The sequence below is a fragment of the Mercenaria mercenaria genome, chromosome 11, assembly GCF_021730395.1.
Source record: "Mercenaria mercenaria strain notata chromosome 11, MADL_Memer_1, whole genome shotgun sequence".
In the NCBI taxonomy this organism is placed as follows: Eukaryota; Metazoa; Mollusca; class Bivalvia; order Venerida; family Veneridae; genus Mercenaria; species Mercenaria mercenaria.
In genome coordinates, this window is record NC_069371.1 from 34,012,500 (window position 1) to 34,034,032 (window position 21,533).

Sequence of the window (21,533 nt, forward strand, 5' to 3'; positions counted from 1 at the left end):
ACCACTTCATAGAATTTATCTTTATTACCATTGACTTAAATGTTTCATAACTCAATGCATTTTTTAATTGATTTTATGACATTATTATTGTTATCGTAAGAGAAAACATTCTAACATTTCGAAATATTTGTTTATCACAGTCCTTCTAAATATATAAAAAAAGACTTTGATTTCAGCTTGTACTGATTAGAAAAATTTGAAACATATTTCTTTGAGCTCTTGTTACGATGGCTTGTTTGGTAAAACTATGTCTTCCTGCTCCGTTTCATTAACAGTAACTAAGTCAAATGGTTCTATTATACCTTTTTTTTTCAACCATTATTTTGCGATAATGTTGATTTAAAATATTAAGACATATCAGCAAAGACTTATCTTGAAATCTACGATTTTGTTGCACACGTTATTCGAATGCTACTAGTATACGATCCATGGCGAAGTACAGTATTCATCAGTGGAACCATAATATGGAATTTATTATTTTTGCTGTGTCGGTGGGTCGCCAAAATTTTGGCTAAGCATACTTTTTTTAACAGAAATGTTGTCTCACTTCAGACTATATGTAGCAGGTCATTTCTACAGGCACAAGATTCTTTGAAAAAATAAGCTAAAACTATACTTAAAAGCACCAGTCAGAGGCAAAAAGAGATTCATTTTAGCAGCTAGTGCGCAAAACATTGTCTGTCTACAAGGCATTTTCACGAAATATGCTTTGGTAAGTTTGCGGTAGATATCTATGCAGATTTATATAAGGATAAAATATCTTTTTAAAACCTATGAGCCGATAATCTCATATTCTTTATATATGTATTCGATGAGTTTCAAAATGCAACTGGCGGATCTTTTTACAGATTTTATTAACTATCGCAACAGCAATCTTATAAGTGCCGTGTGGCGGCTGTAAAAAGTCTCCCCGTATTTGGATTCAGTGTTATTATATTTTCTAGCCCTTTGGGATCATTGAGTCTATTCAGCACATGTGTAGTAGAGTTCCGCTTAAGCCGGTGCTAGGGGGCGTGAGAGGTGTTGCACATTTCATTACCTCTCATGAACAGACTCAATCAAACCGAGTCTGCTATTATTCTTCTTGGTTGCATTCTTTGCTTCCAAAGGATCTTTTTACTATTATAACAGATTTTATTCAAAACAAATGAGTATAAAATATGCATATGGATAAAAATGGATGTCATTGTGGAAACTATTATCGTATTCGTCTCTTCAATATAAACGTTACGATGCGAAGTAAATGCAATTACAAATACGTTATAATAAAACATTTACTTTACATTCTTTAAATACCCAGAAAGCTATTATAATGTTATGACAGGTTATTCAAGTTTGTGAAATATAATAAAATGTTGAACATTTGATAATTCCTTGCGGATAATGGCACTCTCTTAATTCAGTTTAGCGGAATTATCCGATTTCTTGTTGCTAGACGCTACCACTATGTCAGTTGGTCCTGATTTTTGTCTTGTACACAGACGCTGTCTGTAAGATAGCATAAATGCTTTAGGGGTCCTATTAGATTTATATAGAGAAAAAAATAGAGTGTTTTGCCTTTTTTGCATGTCCTTTGTTTTGTTATTACTATAAGCCATTACTGGAATTCCTGCAATTAGAACTCATTTGATTTCATATTACAAATACGTTAAGGCTCAAATTTTACAGAAAGCAGATATTGTCTAGTTTCAAGTGGTTATTACAATATTGATGTTTTATGAGAAGGCGCAATAAGAACGATTCGTTTTAGTAGGATTCCGAATCTAAAAACTGTTTATAGTCTCTAAAGTTTTGTATCAACGCTCAAAAAGATTCGTTGACGTCCACAAATTAGATTCGATTACTTTATACCTGTGCAAATGTTTTTGACTTAGTCTTAGTTCAGATGCTCGGAGTCTCTGGTTATCAAAGACATTTCCACTGTAAAATCGATCTATGAAAACATTCTACAATTATGATCCCCGCTAACAGTTCTTCTCAAAAGATTAAAAAAAAATCCATTTATACAAAGGAAACATAATTGTTGAACCCAGTATCATTGTATACAGTTTCTATAACACAGAAGATGTCACACAAGACCACATCAGATCATTAATTTTAAAAGTTCTTGTGTATTCTATATACTTGGCAGTGTTTGAACTTTTTTTTTCAAAATTATATATCATTCTTCATAAACTTATTTCATAAAATTTTATTAGTCTTCTTACAGATATCAGGACCATAAGGGAAAATTCCGCTGATTTATACTCAATAAAAGTAACTTTAGAAGCTGAAATCATGTTATTAAAACCATGAGTATAAAACGATAAAAAGGCTATATCTGACATATTTATAACACCTTTGTGAAAACTGTAGTACATCGAACGAATGGAACATATAAAATATCACGTAGAACGATTCTAACTCGTATTATTTTGATACTAGTCAAAACATGAACCTGATAATCATCGCAAAGACGAAAATAATGAACGGGTTTAATTCCTCAGCGTTCAGTTTTAATTGACATCACACAGATACCAACGGATGCAGACGAAACGTGTTGACAGCTTCGTTATTTCAAACCGAATATATGAGCTCGCAGTCATTTTATCAAGTTCATGTAATTAAAAGTATTATCAATGTTGCGCTGCCTATACTGTTTCAGAACACAGAAAGTACAACGTCTATTATCTGGACGACAAATATTCAGTTTATTTAGATTGAAAACATTTTGTTTATAGCATACTGGTATTCGGGTAAACATCTAGGTGCCAGTTACACGTACAAAGCTCCAAAACGGTATGTGCCAATTAAACAACGATATAACATGTTGAAGTCTTCTTAAAAGATTGATAAATACGAGCACCTCTTTTAAATATTTCAGTATTGCTTTCCAGACAACGTTCATGAATCTGTTTCACTTTCTTAACCTTACCCAGAACGAAGATCTTAACATTTTCTTATGTACGTAGCAAAGCCTGGATATCCATTTATACTGTGATATTCAAAATCTCTGCAAGTTTGCAATTTGACATTTAATTTATCAAGTCAAACGAAAGTAAAATTTTCAAACAGTATGATATCAATTATGCGAAATATCTGAGACGGTGTGCGCCTGTAACACTCATTAGAATTTCAGTCACTGACAGTCAAAGGTTGAAAATGTAAAAGTTCTACTTCGATGTAAAAAGGTCTTGTTATTAGATGCTTATTATTGTTAGATGATTTTATTGCTTAGATAAAACAAGTGCTATATGGTATACTTCTATATTTTTAGTCCTTTGGGATGAAGGAGTCTATCTATGTAATAGAATAATAGAATTCCACTTAAGCCGGTTCTAGGGACGGAGGAGGGGCTGATTGCTGTTGCGCATTTCATTACCTCTCATTAACACACACACAATCAAACCAAAAGGATGTTCTAATATATTGTATTATTAACTATCTAACCGGATTAGAACGTTCTATGATACAGCTTTATCCATAAAGAATGTAATCTTATGCACTCATCTACTAATGAATAAGACAAGTGATATACATTTCTCAGCAGTACGCAAAACAAACTAATTCATACATATAGTTTCAACGAACAAGAATGTCGTTTTTAATTGAGAAAAAAGAAAAAGCTACGTTACAAACAACAGTTTCTCCAAGGAGATAGCAGGAAACCTCATATGTATGGATGTCACTTGATTTAAATCTTTTGATAAAAGCCTTAATTACAATAAGCTGACAACACTGAAAGATCTTTCTTGGATCGCCTTGGAACTGTTAATGGAAAAACACAATTGTAAACGTAAACTTGTTATTTTCCACCTTGACGTGAATCAGCTCATTGTTAGAGATAATCATGTCAATATTGGATTTCTGGTTTAATTCAGGAGTTCGTAATTTTAGATGCATTCAGATCAAAGGGGTTAGGTAGCATATCACACACAATTGCTATTAGAAGTTTCCTCTTTTAGTTTTACATATTATATATAATACTTACCTCCACGGCGATTCCAAAGAAACCTAAACGATTACAAATCTTGCAGTTGTAGTGATGATTAATTTTGTTCCCGCGACCATACAATTTTTTTTCTGATGACTTACATTTCATGCAGAACCAGGAATCTAGGCAAATAAGAATAAGATTTGCTTCGTGTACAGCTTCTTTACTTACTCTTGTCGAAACAATGTAGGCTAAGCTTACATAAATTATTCAAAAGAAATTGGTGAAAGTGCAAATGCTTACAGAATCTTTTTGGGCATATTTAGATTTGTCACGTCGATAATGAGCGAAAAGGGTTGTTTTAGAGCTTTCATGGGACTTACCTACAAAGTATCAAATGAAGATAAAATGGTTTCGTATGCCCGCAAATGTCTGAGATTGTAAAAGTCAACATCCGTCTTGCATAATGAAAGTCTGTTACCATTTACGGGGGACATTCGTATAGTTCTAAGTTCTTATCCGAGTAATGTGTTCATAGTTGTGACCTAAATTGCTAAACTAGGAATTCTTTGCTGCAACATACTGTATCTTTATTCTATCATATGTTGATATATACTAGTATACTTTGACCCATTTCATTTATTGGACTAGAGGCATATAACAATTGTTTAGTTAAATGCACATATAATATATTGTTCCCTACACAATGTTTTCATAGCTATTGAATGTGTAGTAACATTACAAAATTAACGGTTCTATTATGTTTCATAATTTCTTCGAAATACATTTCATCACAGATAAATACATTCGTTTGCCACATATGAGCTAGTAGAACTACTAAGTTATTTGTAATCATGAATAAGTAAGGAATATAATAAAATCTTCCAAGAAAACTATTCCCATTAAATTAGCCAGATTTATCTATCTTGCAACAATTAAGAGAGATTCTGCAAACTAGATTCTTTGATAGTTATAATTTATAAACTTGTAATTCTTGTTTTATCATTACATGTTTGTTCTCATACCATACTTATATCATAATGTTCTATGTTTTGTATGTTTGTATTCATGTTAGTCTTAAACCGCCAAATATGTGACTTGCCGACGGACATGTATAATGTTTAAGCCAATAAACTTTTTGTCTTGACTTGACTTGTAATGGATCAACAGTAAACATTTGCATCTCGAAGCAATTTGATAAAATCTATAAAAATGTCCTGCAGAAGCATATTATGCAATCTATCAACATTTAGCAGACTCGGTGTGTTTGTGTCTGTTCACAAGAGGTGATGAGATTTGAAGTGGCGATAACTACGCACTGTCTTACAACTAATATCCCCGGATGGGCTGGAGAGATATTCAAAAATATTTCAGGCTAGCATGAAGCTAATTAAACATTTACTGGCCACCTCTTGTATAAAGAACAGAAAAAAATATTATCTGAAATATAAGATTGCATCTCATTATCATTTTCACAGAAGATATTTATGCAAGATTTTTTGAACATTTTCATTTCAAAGAAATATCATTAAAAAGAACCCAAAGCACTAGCGCAAGTAAGATTTTGTTTTTGACCTGTTCTCTCTTTGAGATTTACGGAACAACTTACGGAGTTTCATATATCATTGATGCTTACCTAATTGTTTCAGTTGCCTTTCTAAATACATGTAGATCTATTCTCTTGCAGGGAGAAGTTCACATTTCCAGAGAAGAACAAGACAAGGCGGTTTACGATGAGCAGGTCAAATGTTTGCACAATATCTTGTACGATCCCTATCCACCAGGTAAAAAAATTCAGTGAATCATGTTCGATTAAGAATTAAAGGTAACATTCTTAACTACGATCTGTACAATAATCACTTACGAAATGACGCCATTTGTGAATGCGGAAACGGAGACGAAAATGCAGAACATTATTTCTTTATTTGTAAAAAAAACTCTGAGGAAAGACTTCGATTATTTCAATTAACAAGACAATTTCATCCTTTAAACACGCATATATTACTCTTTGGAAAAGAAAAACAAACAGAAGAAGAAAATAGTATAACATTTTTAGCAGTGCAAGCTTTTATTCAACAATCAAATCGGTTTAAGTAGAACAATGGATTCAATAACTTTATATATCTTTCTTTTTATTTATATCTGTTACCTTTTATATACATTTTGTTATGAATGAATTTTCTACGTATGTTCTTATTTGCTTGAACAAAATATGACTTTTTATAAGTTTATATAAGTTTTATATATTATTTAAGTTCTTATAAGTATCAATTTATATCAAGTATGGGTTTGTTTTTGAACGATCGGGATGAAGAGACATTTTCAAGAAACAATTTTGTAGCTCCATTACAGAAATGTATTCTTTGATATGCTATTTTTCTTTTTTGTTATTGTATTATTTTGTTTGTTTGTTGTTGTTTGTTTTCTCTCAAGAAACTTGCTCACATTATCCGTTTAGTAGAGTATAACATTCTTTCTGTGGGAAGGACTGTATGCTGATATTGAAATAACTCGTTGCCCGACCCTTTTGTTTTTGTTATGTGTTAAAAATGCATGTACAGTTGTGTGTATCTTTGAAACAGAAAGCAATAAAATATTATTAAACTAAAGATCTCATTAACAATGGTGTGCGCATGCGCTTCAGGAAGGCGACAAACCGAAAAGGCGAGATTTTTCCTTTGGCGCGTTGTCGCCTTTTCGCCAATACCAATAATCTCGCCTTTTCGCTTTGCTGCGGGTGACAAAGCGAAAAGGCGAAGTTGGCAGAAATCAGCCACTATATTCTACAACCTTTGCATTATAACTTTTCAACTTTCATAATCATTTCTAACATACAGTTTTGACAGCATGTCGGACTTTTCAGATCGTTAAGTTGTTACTTTGTTCGTTGGATTTTTGTCATAGGTGAAGTACGTACTTATTGCAACGTTACGTCATATGCATACCAATGTAGAAATCCGTCTTCCGAGCACGAATCTTTCCTTTGCGTTAGATATTGTCCTTATCATTAATAACTAAGCTAGGATGATTTTGATTTTAAAGTCTGTCTTCATGAACTTGAAAAGCAACTCATATTGTGTATAGTTGTATTCTTAAATTAAAGTTACTTTACAATTAACTGTTTCAGGAAAACATACAATGTAATATGTACTGTAAACATTGAAGTATTGCCTTACTGGATTGCACATATGATTCTACAAAGGTTATTGTATGATATACACATATTATAAAAAGTATCTAAGCAAGTGTACGGTGTGTTCCTTTTATTATTACGAAACAATACTTGATTATCCTGTTTGATACATAATTATAAAATATACGTCGAATCAGACTGAACACCTTATTTATAACTACATGTATACAAGAAAGAATACTGCGCTATTTTTAGAGTTTATTTCACACCAGCAATAACTTTTTCCTGTATAAAAAAAGAGTTGAGATTTTTACACATTTAGTTTTGTTAAAATATATGATATTGTAGTCAAGTAACAGAACAATGCTGATTTTAGCTTAGATTCCGAAAAACTCTCCGAATTGTAATCATGTATCAGGCAATTAATTTAAAGATGTTCGTGTCAGAGATGTTCTAACTGGTATAATTCAAATCAGTAGTGTTTCAAAACGCCACGAAACATTACATCAATATTGTAAAAATATGTGCACGACGGTCCTCAAAACAGATAATTTTGCGGTTAAATTCCGCGTAATTATTTGAAAGTATTAACTTTTATCGTTTCAGTATTCCGTGCATAAGTGAAAACCGCCACTGGAATACCCTGTAAATATTCATGACGCTATGCACGTGACGTTGTGTTGGAAAATTGGGAATCATTTGGTGAAAACAAATTTAAATCATAAAGTAAAATGAAAATTTGTTTCTATTACATGTAAAATCGAAATATGATTCACTCTTGAGTTCCATAATTTACACTTTTGTTCGTGGCTGCGCTACTCGAGAATATATTGGATAATTATGTTGTTTACTCGGTGAAGCAAACAAACATCCTCAATGTCGTCTCAGTTGTTCGAAATGTATTTAGGTTTTTGAACAAATAACACCCGGTCAGGTAATATTCAAAATAATTATCACACCTTGATAGTGCTCGAAATGTTGTATTCAAAACATTCTCTTTGGTCTACTGAATCTTTGCATTGAGTGTTCACCAGAGGAAGAATAATTTCAAATATCGCTACATCGTAAGACATATTGACAATAACTTTACGTTCATAGTTTCTTGTATTGTCTCACGCTATTTACTTCATTTGTTGGTGTTGAAACCATTAAATAACGATGTAACAATTGTTATCACACTCTAACAATTTGTTTGTCTGACAGTTAATAGTGTGCATTATATCTGCCTCAAAAAGTCTCTCAAATGTCCCTGTAGACCTAATCTAAATAGAGAAACTACTGATAAATATAAAAACAAAAGAATTTATCTTTGGTCTAAGTAATACTAGAGTTTTGCCATTCCTTGTCTAAACATATGCAAACATACTATCTCGTTTCCTGGACTTACAGCTGGGAGTCAGAAATCTTTTTGTGAAAAAACGTGTAATAAGATTAATAGTAATAAAAATGTCGGCCTTAACAAACCCATAGTTTGAAACCTTACAAACCTCAATTGACGGACAAACTGGAAAAAGTTACATGTACGTTTTCAAATGACTTTTATGACAAACCTCTTTCAAATGATATTTCACATATTAATTACATTGTATAGTATCATATACTTTTTCTTCATTTATGTTATGGGACTATTTGTTATGATATATTTTATGATATATCCAAACACAATGTGAAATGCATGTAAAACTAAATATGCAAGACATCACTTCCTGTTTTAGACATTTGTGATGTATATCGTAAGCAACCTATTTTCACACCCTGTGTTTTATGTCGAACCATTTTCACCTAAAACAGTGTTTGTAACTGTAGCATACGAATTATTGATACCAACAAATCAGATATTTGGATATAATTATGAAATCGGACGCATTATGAGATATTTTAAATGATTTGTTGATGTCATAAAATATATTTTCCAATCACTAAAACAATAATTTAGGATGCCATTGAATCGAATTAAGGATATGTAAAATATCAGATTATTCCATTTGTTTTTATATTTTTAATTGCTTCACAAAATACGTTTCTAGTCACTGCTATTTTGCCAGGGAAATGGCAAGCTACAGAAACCTGTCACAATATATTGAAAGTTAAACTCTTAATAGAAACATCAAAAGGAATAATCAAGAATGTTAATTAGTCAGCAAATCCTTTCTCAAGAACTAATTGTTTCTTTCTCAAGAACTAATTGTTTCGTCACGATAACAGAAACATTGTAACTTTAGGAATTAGTATGCCATAAAATTGAATGTGCACGTGTTCAATCGGAAGCAAATGTGAGAACTTACGAAAATCTTTACGACAAACTTAAAGCTTCTGGGCAATTACAATAACTTGTCTCCGATTTGATGCTGAATGATTAAATAATGCTGAAATAATGAATAACACATGAATAAACTACCGCAACAAAATATTACTTGGTTAAAATAAATTATTTTATGCTTATTAGTGAAATACTGGAAAATAGCAGTGAGATATAAATCGATATCACTCACAGTGCCGAACTTCTTTTTTCCCCAGATAAATTATCACCCTTGAGATATATTCTTTAATTACCTCCCTTTGCTGCCTTTAATATTACTGGATTATACTAATACTCAAGCCATAAATGAGTCATGAACTGCTAGACAATCCTATATAGAACAGGCTCGCTATATAATTAAATTTGCAAAAGAAATAATGTTACCTTTGTTAGCTTGGTTGCTAGGCCTTTCCATTCATGTAGCTGCAGATATATGTGTGTTTCCTCTACTTTTTTCCATTGGTTCACTATCGTGTAGTAGATTTTACTGGCGACAGCACATTTAGTTGGTTGTTGTCTTAGTTAATTATCAAAAGACATCAACTCAACCTTACGTAATATGCCAGCATTTTCGTCGAAGTACTTTCCCACTCCAACTCCAAGCCCAGCCAGTTGTGTTCCAACTTCCATCCATTTTGTTATGCTATGCAGCTCCTAGATCAATATTTCCTAGCTATTTCTATTGAATCCATTATGATATTTAATTCTGCAGCTTGATTTTCCAAGGACTTACGCATATTCCTCAGTTGTTTAGATTTTTCGTGTTGTTTTTTAATCTGCCCTTCAGCGTGTGTTTTGGTAAACAAAGCAAGCTTCCGGTTATTCAACGAACTGACGGATTGACCCGAAAAGTTTTAAATATGCTTCTACTTAACTACCGGCATTTGTCAATGTATCTGTTAGCCGAGGACTGTGTATTTTTACACAAAATATTTAAATGCAGTTTTTGTTTTTAAAAACAAAATGGCGCCGTGTTGATTTAATGAACCTAATCACCAATACTCGATATTAATGTGCCTAAGTGTCCATGGTAATTTAGCGGATGAATCACATGTAACACGGTAGCTTAAATAAATCCGAATTTCGTCATGAAATATTGGATTTATATGAACATTTATGCACGTAATAAACAGAAAATTCGTTGATCTTCACAAACTAGCATAAAATAAAAAGAAAATTTGTTTGTTTGCAGTGAGATATCGAAATATATCATCACCGATAAGGGAGACAATTCTGATATTTTCACTCAGGTTCCGCCTTCGTGAAAATATTCAATTGTCTCCCTTATCGGTGATGATATATTTCGATATCTCACTTCAAACAAACAAATATCCTCTATGTCATAGACGTCATGACGTACCGTGTTAGTAACAGCGCAAAAATTACAGTTTTTGTCGTAATAGTACGCGTTTTTAAGTATTTTGAAATTTAAGCTGAATTTAACCACCATTTTTTGCCAAAATGTATTTCACAAATCTTCTGTTTTAAATAATGATCAATATTTTGTAACATTTTAGAACTTGTGTTGAAAAGAAGTGCGGAAAATGATTGTTGATGACAGATACCATTTTGAAGATGTAGAAGGGTGTATGAATATTATATGACGGCAATTTTCAAACAGATTTGGAAGTTTGATTGTAATATTTATTCCCGCCTCTCTTTTCTCATTGAAAATTTAGTACCACTGGTGGTAGAGCGCCCGCTTCGAATGCGGAAGGTCGTGGGTTCGATCCCTGGCCGCGTCATAAAAGACGTAAAAATGGTACTAGTAGCTTCCTCGCTTGGCGTTCAGCATAAATAAGATATTGCCAGGACTGGTTATCACGGTGTCAGTGCTAGGCGGTATTGTGCATTGTGCTCACTGCTACAAGTAGATACCGTCGTTTATATGACTGAAAAATTGTTGAAAAAGACGTTAAACCCGAACACACACGCACACTCGCATACGTGCACACACAGACGCATGCACACAAATTTGGTATCAGTGATCTAAAAACTGTTAAAATTGTCCACATTTCTTAAGGAAATTGCGAATTTGTGAACAAAATTTATGTTTCCATGGAGACAAACCATGTGACTTATATATTTAACTATATAATCCAAAGACTTTGACACTGGGTCATTTAAGAAGCACAGTTTTATTTTAAATGTATTTCAAAATGGTCCATGGAAATAACAATTGCAGGCACACATGATTTTTCCATATAAAATTCAAACAAATACTTACTGCAGTGCTGTTAATATTTTAAACGTTCAAATTAATGAAGATAAAACAAAATTATCACTTACTTGAACTATAGAATGGTTTGAAGCAACATGAAATCGGAAGTATAAACTTATTTTAACTTTGTAAGCAATTAAAAAAAAAACTGCAAGATATAAGATTTGTAAATATCCCTGTTGCCATGGTTTCTTATAACATTATAAATTTAAGATACCATAGAGTATCCTGTTAAGCGTTTGATATTCTACTCATAAATTATTCCCGATATTCCATTTTGGTTGTATATGAAATTACTCTTAAACCGTCGAAATACTCGTTATAATCTTCAGGTACTTAAAAATTAGAGAAAATGTTTTACCATGGAGACACGAGCCCCGCGACATTTATAATTCAAGCTTATATTAGAAAGCCAATGCATTAACTAATAGAATTATTAACTACGCATATGCAGAAATCAGCTGAAAATGTTTCCCTTCTTCTTTCAATATAAAATCCTTTAGAGGGCAGAAGGGACAGAGACAAACAAATATGGAGGTTTAGCAGCTTAAACATTTACTTACATGAAGAACAGCAGTACATTGGCGAAAAGGTGTTCTTTAAAACGAATATCATTTTCGCTTTGTTTCATTTCGAAGAAAAAAACAGTGATACAGGACTGAATTATGTTGTGTTGTGGCCACAAAATGTCACCTCGTACTAGGAATCAGTTATGTTATTATTTCTGGCCCGCCCTTTGGAGTCATGAAGTACATTCAATGCTACTGTATATTAAAGATGAGCTTATACCTGTGATAAGGATTTGATTGGTGTTGTAGTTGTCATTGACTATAAGCAAACAAACCGATTCTGTAATCAATTAGCTTGATTGAATTCTTTGTCCTCTGTTTTCTATAAATGTTATTATGCTAGACTCTCAAAATACAACGTTCCTTTCTTAAACAGTACGGCTCAATAATGTCACACTTAGAATAAATATTTGTCCATGTGTGGGTGCATCCCCAACCGAATAGTTATGGAAGCGTTGCTTAATTTGACAAAAATAAACAGTTCGTTAGTATGCGAAAGATACTCTACGGTAACTGTGTTAAATTACTTCTTGATCGAAATAATATCAGAAATCTGGGATCAAGTAAAGTCAAGTTTTCCGGTTAATGGAAATGAAACAAGTGCATTTTACCGAACAGTCAACACAGATTCGACTATGTCTGTTTGTTGTGAAGTCTAGAACACCGTCCCATAGGTTCAACAATACGCCATATTGATTCATTCACCGCTTTTGTCTAAATGGTTGTCATAAACAATAATTAGAGGAGAGAGAAGTGAAAGTTCTATCAATTTTTTCTCATAAAGTTTGCTTTATAGCAATATCAAGTAGTGTTTTCTATTTGCTATAACATCCGTACACGACGTCTTACATTAGCAACTAACGTCGATGAAAAGCGTCAGCAAAACAAAAGACCGGAAATATCAGCAAAAAGTCGGAAGTGCATGAAACTGCTGTTAGGTTCATATCTAAGCGCTGGAAAAACTGGAAACTTAGAAATCGGTAGTCCTTACTGAAAATTAAAATATAATGAAGTGTATGTTACTGTTTCAAATTTAAGTTACATGTATTTCTTATATATCAAATTTTGTTAATTAATAGAAAAGATAAATAATAGATTGTCATGTAGCATGCAGCCTTTGATTGTCTTGAATATATCCCAGTTTTAACCACAATACCGTAATTTACTTTTATCTTACTTTCCCTTCTTATAAGTCAGACATTTTGTTATCTTGTGCTGTTTCTTTATTTCTATTTTTTTTTATTTTTAAGTATATTGCCATGATTGAATCCTTTTAGACAGAGTTTCAATGTGTATTCGAGCGGCTTATTGAATTATCCGGATTTGTATTACAGACGTGAAAACAGTTTAAAGATATTTCCGTCTTATGCAAACGAGAAAAAGACTGACCGAAGACTCAACAATTCTTTTAGGATTTTCCATTTTTTCCAGCTTCAAATTTCTCGTTATGAGTCAATTGAATAATCTTTATACAACATAACTAAGATAAAACATTATATCATATTTAAGAAATAACAAGTTCTCAATCGTGGTTTATCGTAGAATAACCCGTGTTTTGAGTTCTTATGCGTAAGAGTATATCACGAAGGCCGTAGGCCTGAGTGATATATTGTTTGCATAAGAACGAAAAACTTGGGTTATTCTACGATAATCACACTTGGGAACTTGTTATTTCGATTCTAACACGACATACTAGTATCAACAGTGTTAGAAAGAAATGGTAACCACTTTTTACGACCGTGCTACGCACCTGAATCGGATGACGTCATTGCACGCGCGTGAGTCATTGCAGAATAACCCGACAGATTTTGCTCTACATGTATATAGGTTATTTGTTGGTCGTGTTAGAATTATTAGTTTATGCTCACTTGAAAGTGGATGAAGGGGCGCCGTGTAATATCCATCGTCCGTTGTCCGTCCTTCGGCAACATCTTCTCCTCTGAAATCTTTAATTGGAAGTTGATGAAACTTGAAAGATCCCAAATGGTCCTCTACTAAAGTTTTTCTAAGAATCCAGTCTCATGAAGCATTCTTGTTGCTATTGAAGTGACTATGTTTGGTCCTTTTGGATCATAGAGTCCATTCAATATCTTTGTAATAGGGTTTCGCTAAAGCCGCCGCTAGGGGATTTGAGGGTTGTTACCTCTTAGAAACAGACTCAGTCAAACCCAGTCTGCTATTATTCGTTTTGCTTGGTTGCATACAATGCTTCCAAAGAATCTTTTTACATATTTTATTAACTACCACAGCAGCAATCTCTAAGTGCCGTGTGGCAGCTGTGAAAAGTCTTCCCGTACTTTGATTCAGTGTTATATTTTCTAGTCCTTTGGGATCTTGCAGTTCATTAAATATCTATGTAATAGAATTCCGCTTCAGCCGGCGCTGGGGGTGGGGTGGAGTGGTGGGGGGGGGGGGGCGTGAGGGGTCTTGCAAATATCATTACTTCTCTCTCCGGAACAGGCTTAGGCAAACCGAGTCTACTGTTATTTTGCCTGGTTACATTTTATGCTTCAAGAAACTTCTTACAGATTTTATTTACTGTCATAAAAGCAATCTTTAAGTGCCAGGTGGTGGTCACAAAAGTGTCCCCGTACTTGGATTCAGTGTCATAAATATCTATGTGATAGAATTCCGCTTAAACCGGTTTTTGGGTTGCACATAATACCTCTCATGAACAGATTCAGTTAAACCGAGTCTACTGTTATTTTGCTTGGTTGCATTCAATGCTCCCAAATGAGCATACTACAAATTTTATTAAAAAGGAAAACAACTATAATAACAAATCGTCTGGTCTACAACCGTAGTTCCCTGAGCTATGGTATAGTTATCCCCTACCAAGTTCGTTCAAGTCAAGCCCTTTGGATCAAGATCAAAACTGGCCCTACTGTGGAGTTGACTGCTACTACATATACCTATATTGGAAAAACTTCAGAAGACATGTATTCTTGTTTTCAACCTAAGTACTTGAGCTTAGATATTTGGCTGGCAGCTTGGTGTGGTGGTGTTTTACCAAGATTGTTCAAATCATGCCTCTGTGTTCAAAATTTGCCCAGCCAAGGGGTCACTTTTTTAAATTGTACTAAAACTTAAAAATAAAAATCATGTCTAAACTCTCAAGCGATGGCGCTTAGATATTTGGCATGTAGCATGTTGTTGTAGTCCTCTACCGAGTTAAAACTGACTCCGCCCTAGGGTCAGTTGTTTTACATAGGTTCATGTAATAAATTTGTTTTAAAGCTCTTCTTGTCTGAACCTGCAGAACCAAGAGCTAGGACATTTTATTTAAAGCATGGTCTAGTATTCGTCTACCAGGTACGTTCAGATCTTGCCCATAGGGTCAAATTTTGCCCTGCCCATGATGTTCGCTTGTTTTACATATTGTGTTTACACTTGACATTTTCAGACAGTTGCTACTATTATATCTGATGTATATTAGGCAACATTCTTCCTATTGACCTTTACCTTGGACAAACAATATTTCTTATTTTATAATACCGTTTCATGATATTTGCTTTTGTCTAGGCTTATTTCTTGAATGTATATATTGAGCAATCTGTCGTGAATATTCGTCTTTCTCATCACATCATTCAGAAGTACAAATTGAATCAGCAGGAACGCATGTGTGACCAGCGCGGACACATTTGTGACCAGTACTTAACTTTATAAATAGTTGAGGTTTAAGGATTTAGTGTGGTTTCTGTCGAGAAGCAAAATGCGGGTATCTAAGTGAAAGTTTATGGTGTTTGTGTACAAAAACACGGGTGCCTTTGAAATATTTTGATTGCCGATTTATTTTCAAATTTAAAACTTCTAAAGATGCCTTTTTATTTATAATTTTTGAACTACGTCAGAACACATGTGCAGTCGTTTGGAGAGGGTTTCCCTTGAAATTATTGCATAATGTTGTTTATACGAAATTAAATGTTATTTTCCTTCTATGCAAAATGAATAGTGAATGTATTTTTTTTTATTTAAGTCTGAATGGAGAAACATCAGAAACCCTTAATCATTTATCTCCCATACTTTTAAAGGATAACATGTGAAATACATCGTTTCGTTATCAGTTACAAATGCTGCTCGTTCTGATTAACAAACAATTGCAGAACCATGAAATTTAATATTTAAATTAAATTGTTTCAAATAAAAAAAAATATAGTATTTATTTCTTAGACATGCTATCACATACTATGTTCTCTAAAAGAAAATTGAATTTTACTTGTGTCAAGAAACAAACATAATATACATTTTCTTTTTTTTACACATGTTCATCAGAAGTGGCTCACTGTAGTGACATTGGATTTAATGTAGTCAACCTTTCGAAAAGTCGACAATTTCCGTACAATTGCATTTTATTTTGTATGTTATTTCGGTACATCTGAATGAAACAAATGACAACGAAATTGCACGCAAGCTGTACATGACCGAATGCAAATTGTTGAATGTCACAAGTCTGTTATTTTAAAGGAAGATCGATTTAGATCGCGCTGTACAAGGAATAGTAACAACAAACTTTTAATTATCATACAATCAATACTTGCATACTAATAGACAAACGATTAATTTCTTATAACATTTACTGCAGGTGCTTGCATAAGTGGCATAAATGTACTATTATACTGACGATCTTATAACTGTTATGATTGTTCTATTTTAGAATTAATATATTCTCATGCCAGATTAGGATATACGTTTCTGTAGAATACTGTGCAGATTGTGTATTTGTTGGCTGGTCATTGGCAAATAAGATTATTAGATTTTGATTGTAGACGATGCTTACACATTCCGACTTAACGTATTTTCAAATAACGGATACACAACATCTTGAAGATGAAACTTCTTTTGTGGTTCCATTTAATGATCTGATTAAATTATAAAAAAAAAAGGTGTTAAGAAAGTTCGTTCCGATTAAGCAAACAGACATTCGGTGAAATATTGCCCTATCTCATAATATTATTGTAGAAAATGGCATTTTCACTAAATTTTATGGGGGTAGGCCAATTCCATACTTAGAAATACACATATGTTGCACTATATTTAGAAGTTATTTGTTTTGATTTACATTATAGTAGTTGAACTTGTATTGTACAAATAATAATTCAAGATCTGACATAGAACGTTTGTGTTTGAATCAATGAAAGAAGACATACTTGTTTATATTAAAAACTTGAACATTTCTGAAATTAGTGTATAAATTGTTGTTGGTTTTTATTTAGTAAAAATCTGATATTAACCAAGTATCTATAGCAGAATTACGTCAACATATCAACATTTAATATGACTAAGAACTATATATGTCTTAATTTCCATGTTATTGCTATGCTGATTTACTTTTGCAATTGGAACGAACTTTCTTTACACCCTTTAAATATGCCAAAACTCTGATTGTGTGGATAAATTAGTAAAATATATCAATGTGGTCAAACAAACAAAGAAAAATATCAAACAGGGAGTGCCACGCCGCAAAGCGCAGCCTCCTCAAAACGAACCCCCAGCACGCAAACGCGTGCACCACACACACACTCAAAGCTTACACATCAGGACAAAACGAACAACACACACACACACACACACACACACACCCAAAGCCAACACATAAGGACAAGACGAACAATAAGCATACACACACGCGCGCACACAAAGTCAACACACAAGGACAAAACGAACAAACAAAGGAACACAGTGGGGCACCGCCTTGGAACGGTCAGTGGCAAAAACACCACTGGGGAGCTTAAAGCACTGTTTGAAGAAAATTATATAATTTTAATTTTAACAAATAACACAACCTAATACTTTTCACAAGCATAACGTACGGACTCAATTTCAATGTTTTCTTATATAGTTGCAAAGCTCTTCGTGGTAATATTCATATGAGTGGTTTTTCTTTTAAAAATTTAGACATAGTTTATTATGTAATTTCCTTGAAGTACGAATGTTATTACCACTGGATGATTTTATCTCATTACACCTACATTCAAAATATAGCTATTTTTATCTTACTTACACTTGTAGTACAAAGATGTTGAACTATGGCCGACCTTTTCACAAATTTATATGAAGTATTTCAACAAACCTGAAAAAGGCAACATACTAATTTCTCCTAGGTTTTAACAACACAAACGAACTACAGACGAATTAACTGAATCAAAAATAATAAAAGGTCTTACTTCACATAATGTAATTTAAAGAATATTTGTTTTTAATTTATTGGGTCAATTACTTTTGTTCAGCTTCCAGGAATCGTAAAATATTTTCTATGTTTATATATTTGTATGGTTGTATAATATGTTGTCCCACATTAAATAAGTGTTGTGTTTTTCGATACATAACACGCAGTATCAGCCAATACTCCTAAAGTTCAAGGACCTCCATACTTAAATATAAGTTGTTTTCCTGTGTCTGAAATAAGCTAGAGCCAAACAGGCTCTTTGGGCCTTCCGCAATCGTCGAAAGCTGGAAACGCCATACGATATTTTATTGCATTTCAACAAAATTATCTATATATTTAACGGCTCAACTAGTCAATGCAGGTTAAACAGAAACAACATGGATCGTTCTTCATGTTGTTGTGAAAAGGCAAATTATAATAAATGAACACGTATTACACCGATGCCGTCGAGAAAATTCCAATAAAATCAGTATATTGCTACATGTAACAGTAATGAACTCTATATTTACATTGACGCAATTTTGCCATTAACTATTTACGAGGTGATAATCTTAGAAAGTTATATCTAAAGTGGTTTTGTTAATGCCAAGATCGTTATCTTTCAATTTCCCGGAAGTGGGTGTTTAAAAGCTCTCAATTTTAATCATTAATGAAACACATCTTGTTTTTGCAGGTGTATACTGCAACAGGACGTGGGATGACATCGCTTGTTGGCCAGATACACCGGCTGGAAGTATCACATACCAACCTTGTCCTAACTACATACAGGGATTCTACTCGTTAGGTAGTATTATTTTGTATTTAAACATTTATTGTCTGTAACTAGTGAAGTCTGTTTATACCTAGCATTCATTATATAATCGTAAAGAACTAATAAAACCTTCACAAGCGTATACACATGAAATGAAAAGTAATAACTTGATATTTTACAGTTCCTCACTGTTTTGTCTCAGTACAATGCTTTCAAAGATAAATTTGAACAGCCTAAAAAGAATTGTGAATAAACATTACGTTAAATGACTAGAAAAGTAGAGGTTATGTATCTTCTAAAAAACAAAGACAAATATCAAACAGGGAATGCCACGTACCAAAAACGCAGCCTCCCAAAAACGAAACCTACACCACGCAGACGCGTACACCACAAACACACACACATACACGCGCACATACACAAAGCCAACACTCTAGGACAAAACGAACAAACAAAGGAACACAGTGGGGCACCGCCTTGGAACGGTCAGTGGCAAAAACACCACTGGGGAGCTTAAACCGGTTTATGGTGCGCACCCAACCTCACTCTTACCCCCACCATGTTCCAAAGACACGGGACAGTGTAAATAAAAGTTATCCCCTCCAGGTGAATCTCTAACACACGTAATGGAAACAAAAAGGCATGGCATGTAAAACACAAAAATGCTCGTGTATAAATATATAAAAAGCAAACCTTTAGAACCAAAAACGTATGTACTCAATGCCTTTTCAGAAGACAGAGCAACAAGAGAAACACCCTTAAGGGCCCGACGAAACAGGGCAGAAGACATATATCAAAACAGTTCAGTCCTGGTAGGATTTAAAAGCTGCTAAGACATATTTTCGACATATTCAGTCCCTCAATTAAAATTATTTGAACTGGTACTACACCTTATACTGAAAGTGAGCTTTATTTCAATACACAACCTTCTCCCAATGAAAACTATACACCCAGAGTGGAATCTAAACAAAACTGACAAACCCCTGCCCATCCATAAAATAGTCATAAACCATTCACAGTTACGAAAACTGACCTACGCGCAGGCGTTCGTATGTGACTCATACTCGATGGCAACAATATCGTGTGATACCACCACAACGAGTATAACAGTAAGTCCTGATGGACTGTGCGATCTATTCCACCACATTGAAGCATAGTACTATTGGCTGCGTGCTGGTTTTCGTTTATGTGTGACTCATACTCGATGGCAACAATATCGGTGTTGATTACCCTACCACAACGAAGTATAAGCAGTAAGTCCTGATTGGGACGTGTGCGATGCTAGTTCTACCACATTAGAAAGCATAGTACTTTGGGCATGAATTACTTTCATTAAGAAAAAAATTGTACGGTTTTGGTATTATAATTAAGTACAATTACATTTGTTAAAATCAGAGACCGGCAAACGTTCCGTCAAGAAAATTCTATTTTATTTGAAACAATTTTGTAGGTAATGCAACCAAACGATGCATGCCTGATGGCCAATGGTATGTTAACCCTGAACTCAATGCCACATGGAGCAATTATACACAATGTCTTAGGAATAGAGAGTCACCTGCTCATGTTTCAAGTCTTATAATGGTAAGAAAGTCGTGTATACCGGGTCTAAGTAAGGCCTACCATGCACCCCTTCTTGACAAATTATCATAGGTTCCAACATACTGAATGACAATCAGATAAGTTCCATGAAATAATAGTATGAAGGTAATATCCAGGGTAACCGTTCATTTTAGGAAAGTACAAACGTAACGATAGAAACTGAAACATCGCAGTCTTCGTTAGTTTCAGTGATACATTAACAAAATTATACTATATATGTATAATGTAAAAAATCTTATTTGCATACAGAAAGAGTGTTAAATATACATTTGTAATAAGTTCAATCCATCATAGCCTTTTCTAACAGCACTGTATTTTTCAAACGGTATTTTGTCACGTTAAAGTTAAATAATTTACTCTACATTAGATTTATTTAAGTAATTTGCCTAAAATGGACCAATACTATGACAAACATTAACGGAAGTAAGATTTCCATGAAACAGTATGTTAAATAATGTTAACTTTATTGTGATATATAACTTGCTGATGTTTTAAACGTTGCTGTATGGAAAATGCAGCGGTAACACTTAGTTAAAGGATTGATCAATATTTAACATATTTTACTTGTATAACGTTTCAATTCCAATGAAACGTTTTTTTAATAACTTTTTCATTTTTAAAAGAATATTCTATATATAGTATTCATATCAAGTTATTTTAAATTTGTATTTTTCTGAACATTGAGTTTTGTGCCGAAACGGCACTTAAAATACGTTATCATTATATTTGGTTGTACTTAAATATGCAACACTACTTTCAATAGATTGATTTTCTTAAACTTTAAAGCATTGGTTTGAATACTTATATTTCTTCTGTCAGCTAAGAAATCATCTCAAACTTACATTTCCTAATGTAAGATACTGTTATTTAGAAGTGTTGGCA

The 21,533-nt window shown here is 33.3% G+C and overlaps 1 protein-coding gene across 1 annotated transcript in view; it reads left to right on the forward strand.

Moving 5' to 3' along the window:
- The window catches only part of LOC123531870 (secretin receptor-like), a 99,693-nt gene that overhangs the window by 47,082 nt on the left and 31,078 nt on the right, over positions 1-21,533 (forward strand). Inside the window, exons 2-4 of the mRNA XM_045313161.2 lie at positions 5,601-5,697; positions 18,975-19,085; positions 20,503-20,633. Coding sequence (XP_045169096.2) covers positions 5,601-5,697; positions 18,975-19,085; positions 20,503-20,633 — 339 coding nt within the window. The remainder of the gene's footprint in view (positions 1-5,600; positions 5,698-18,974; positions 19,086-20,502; positions 20,634-21,533) is intronic.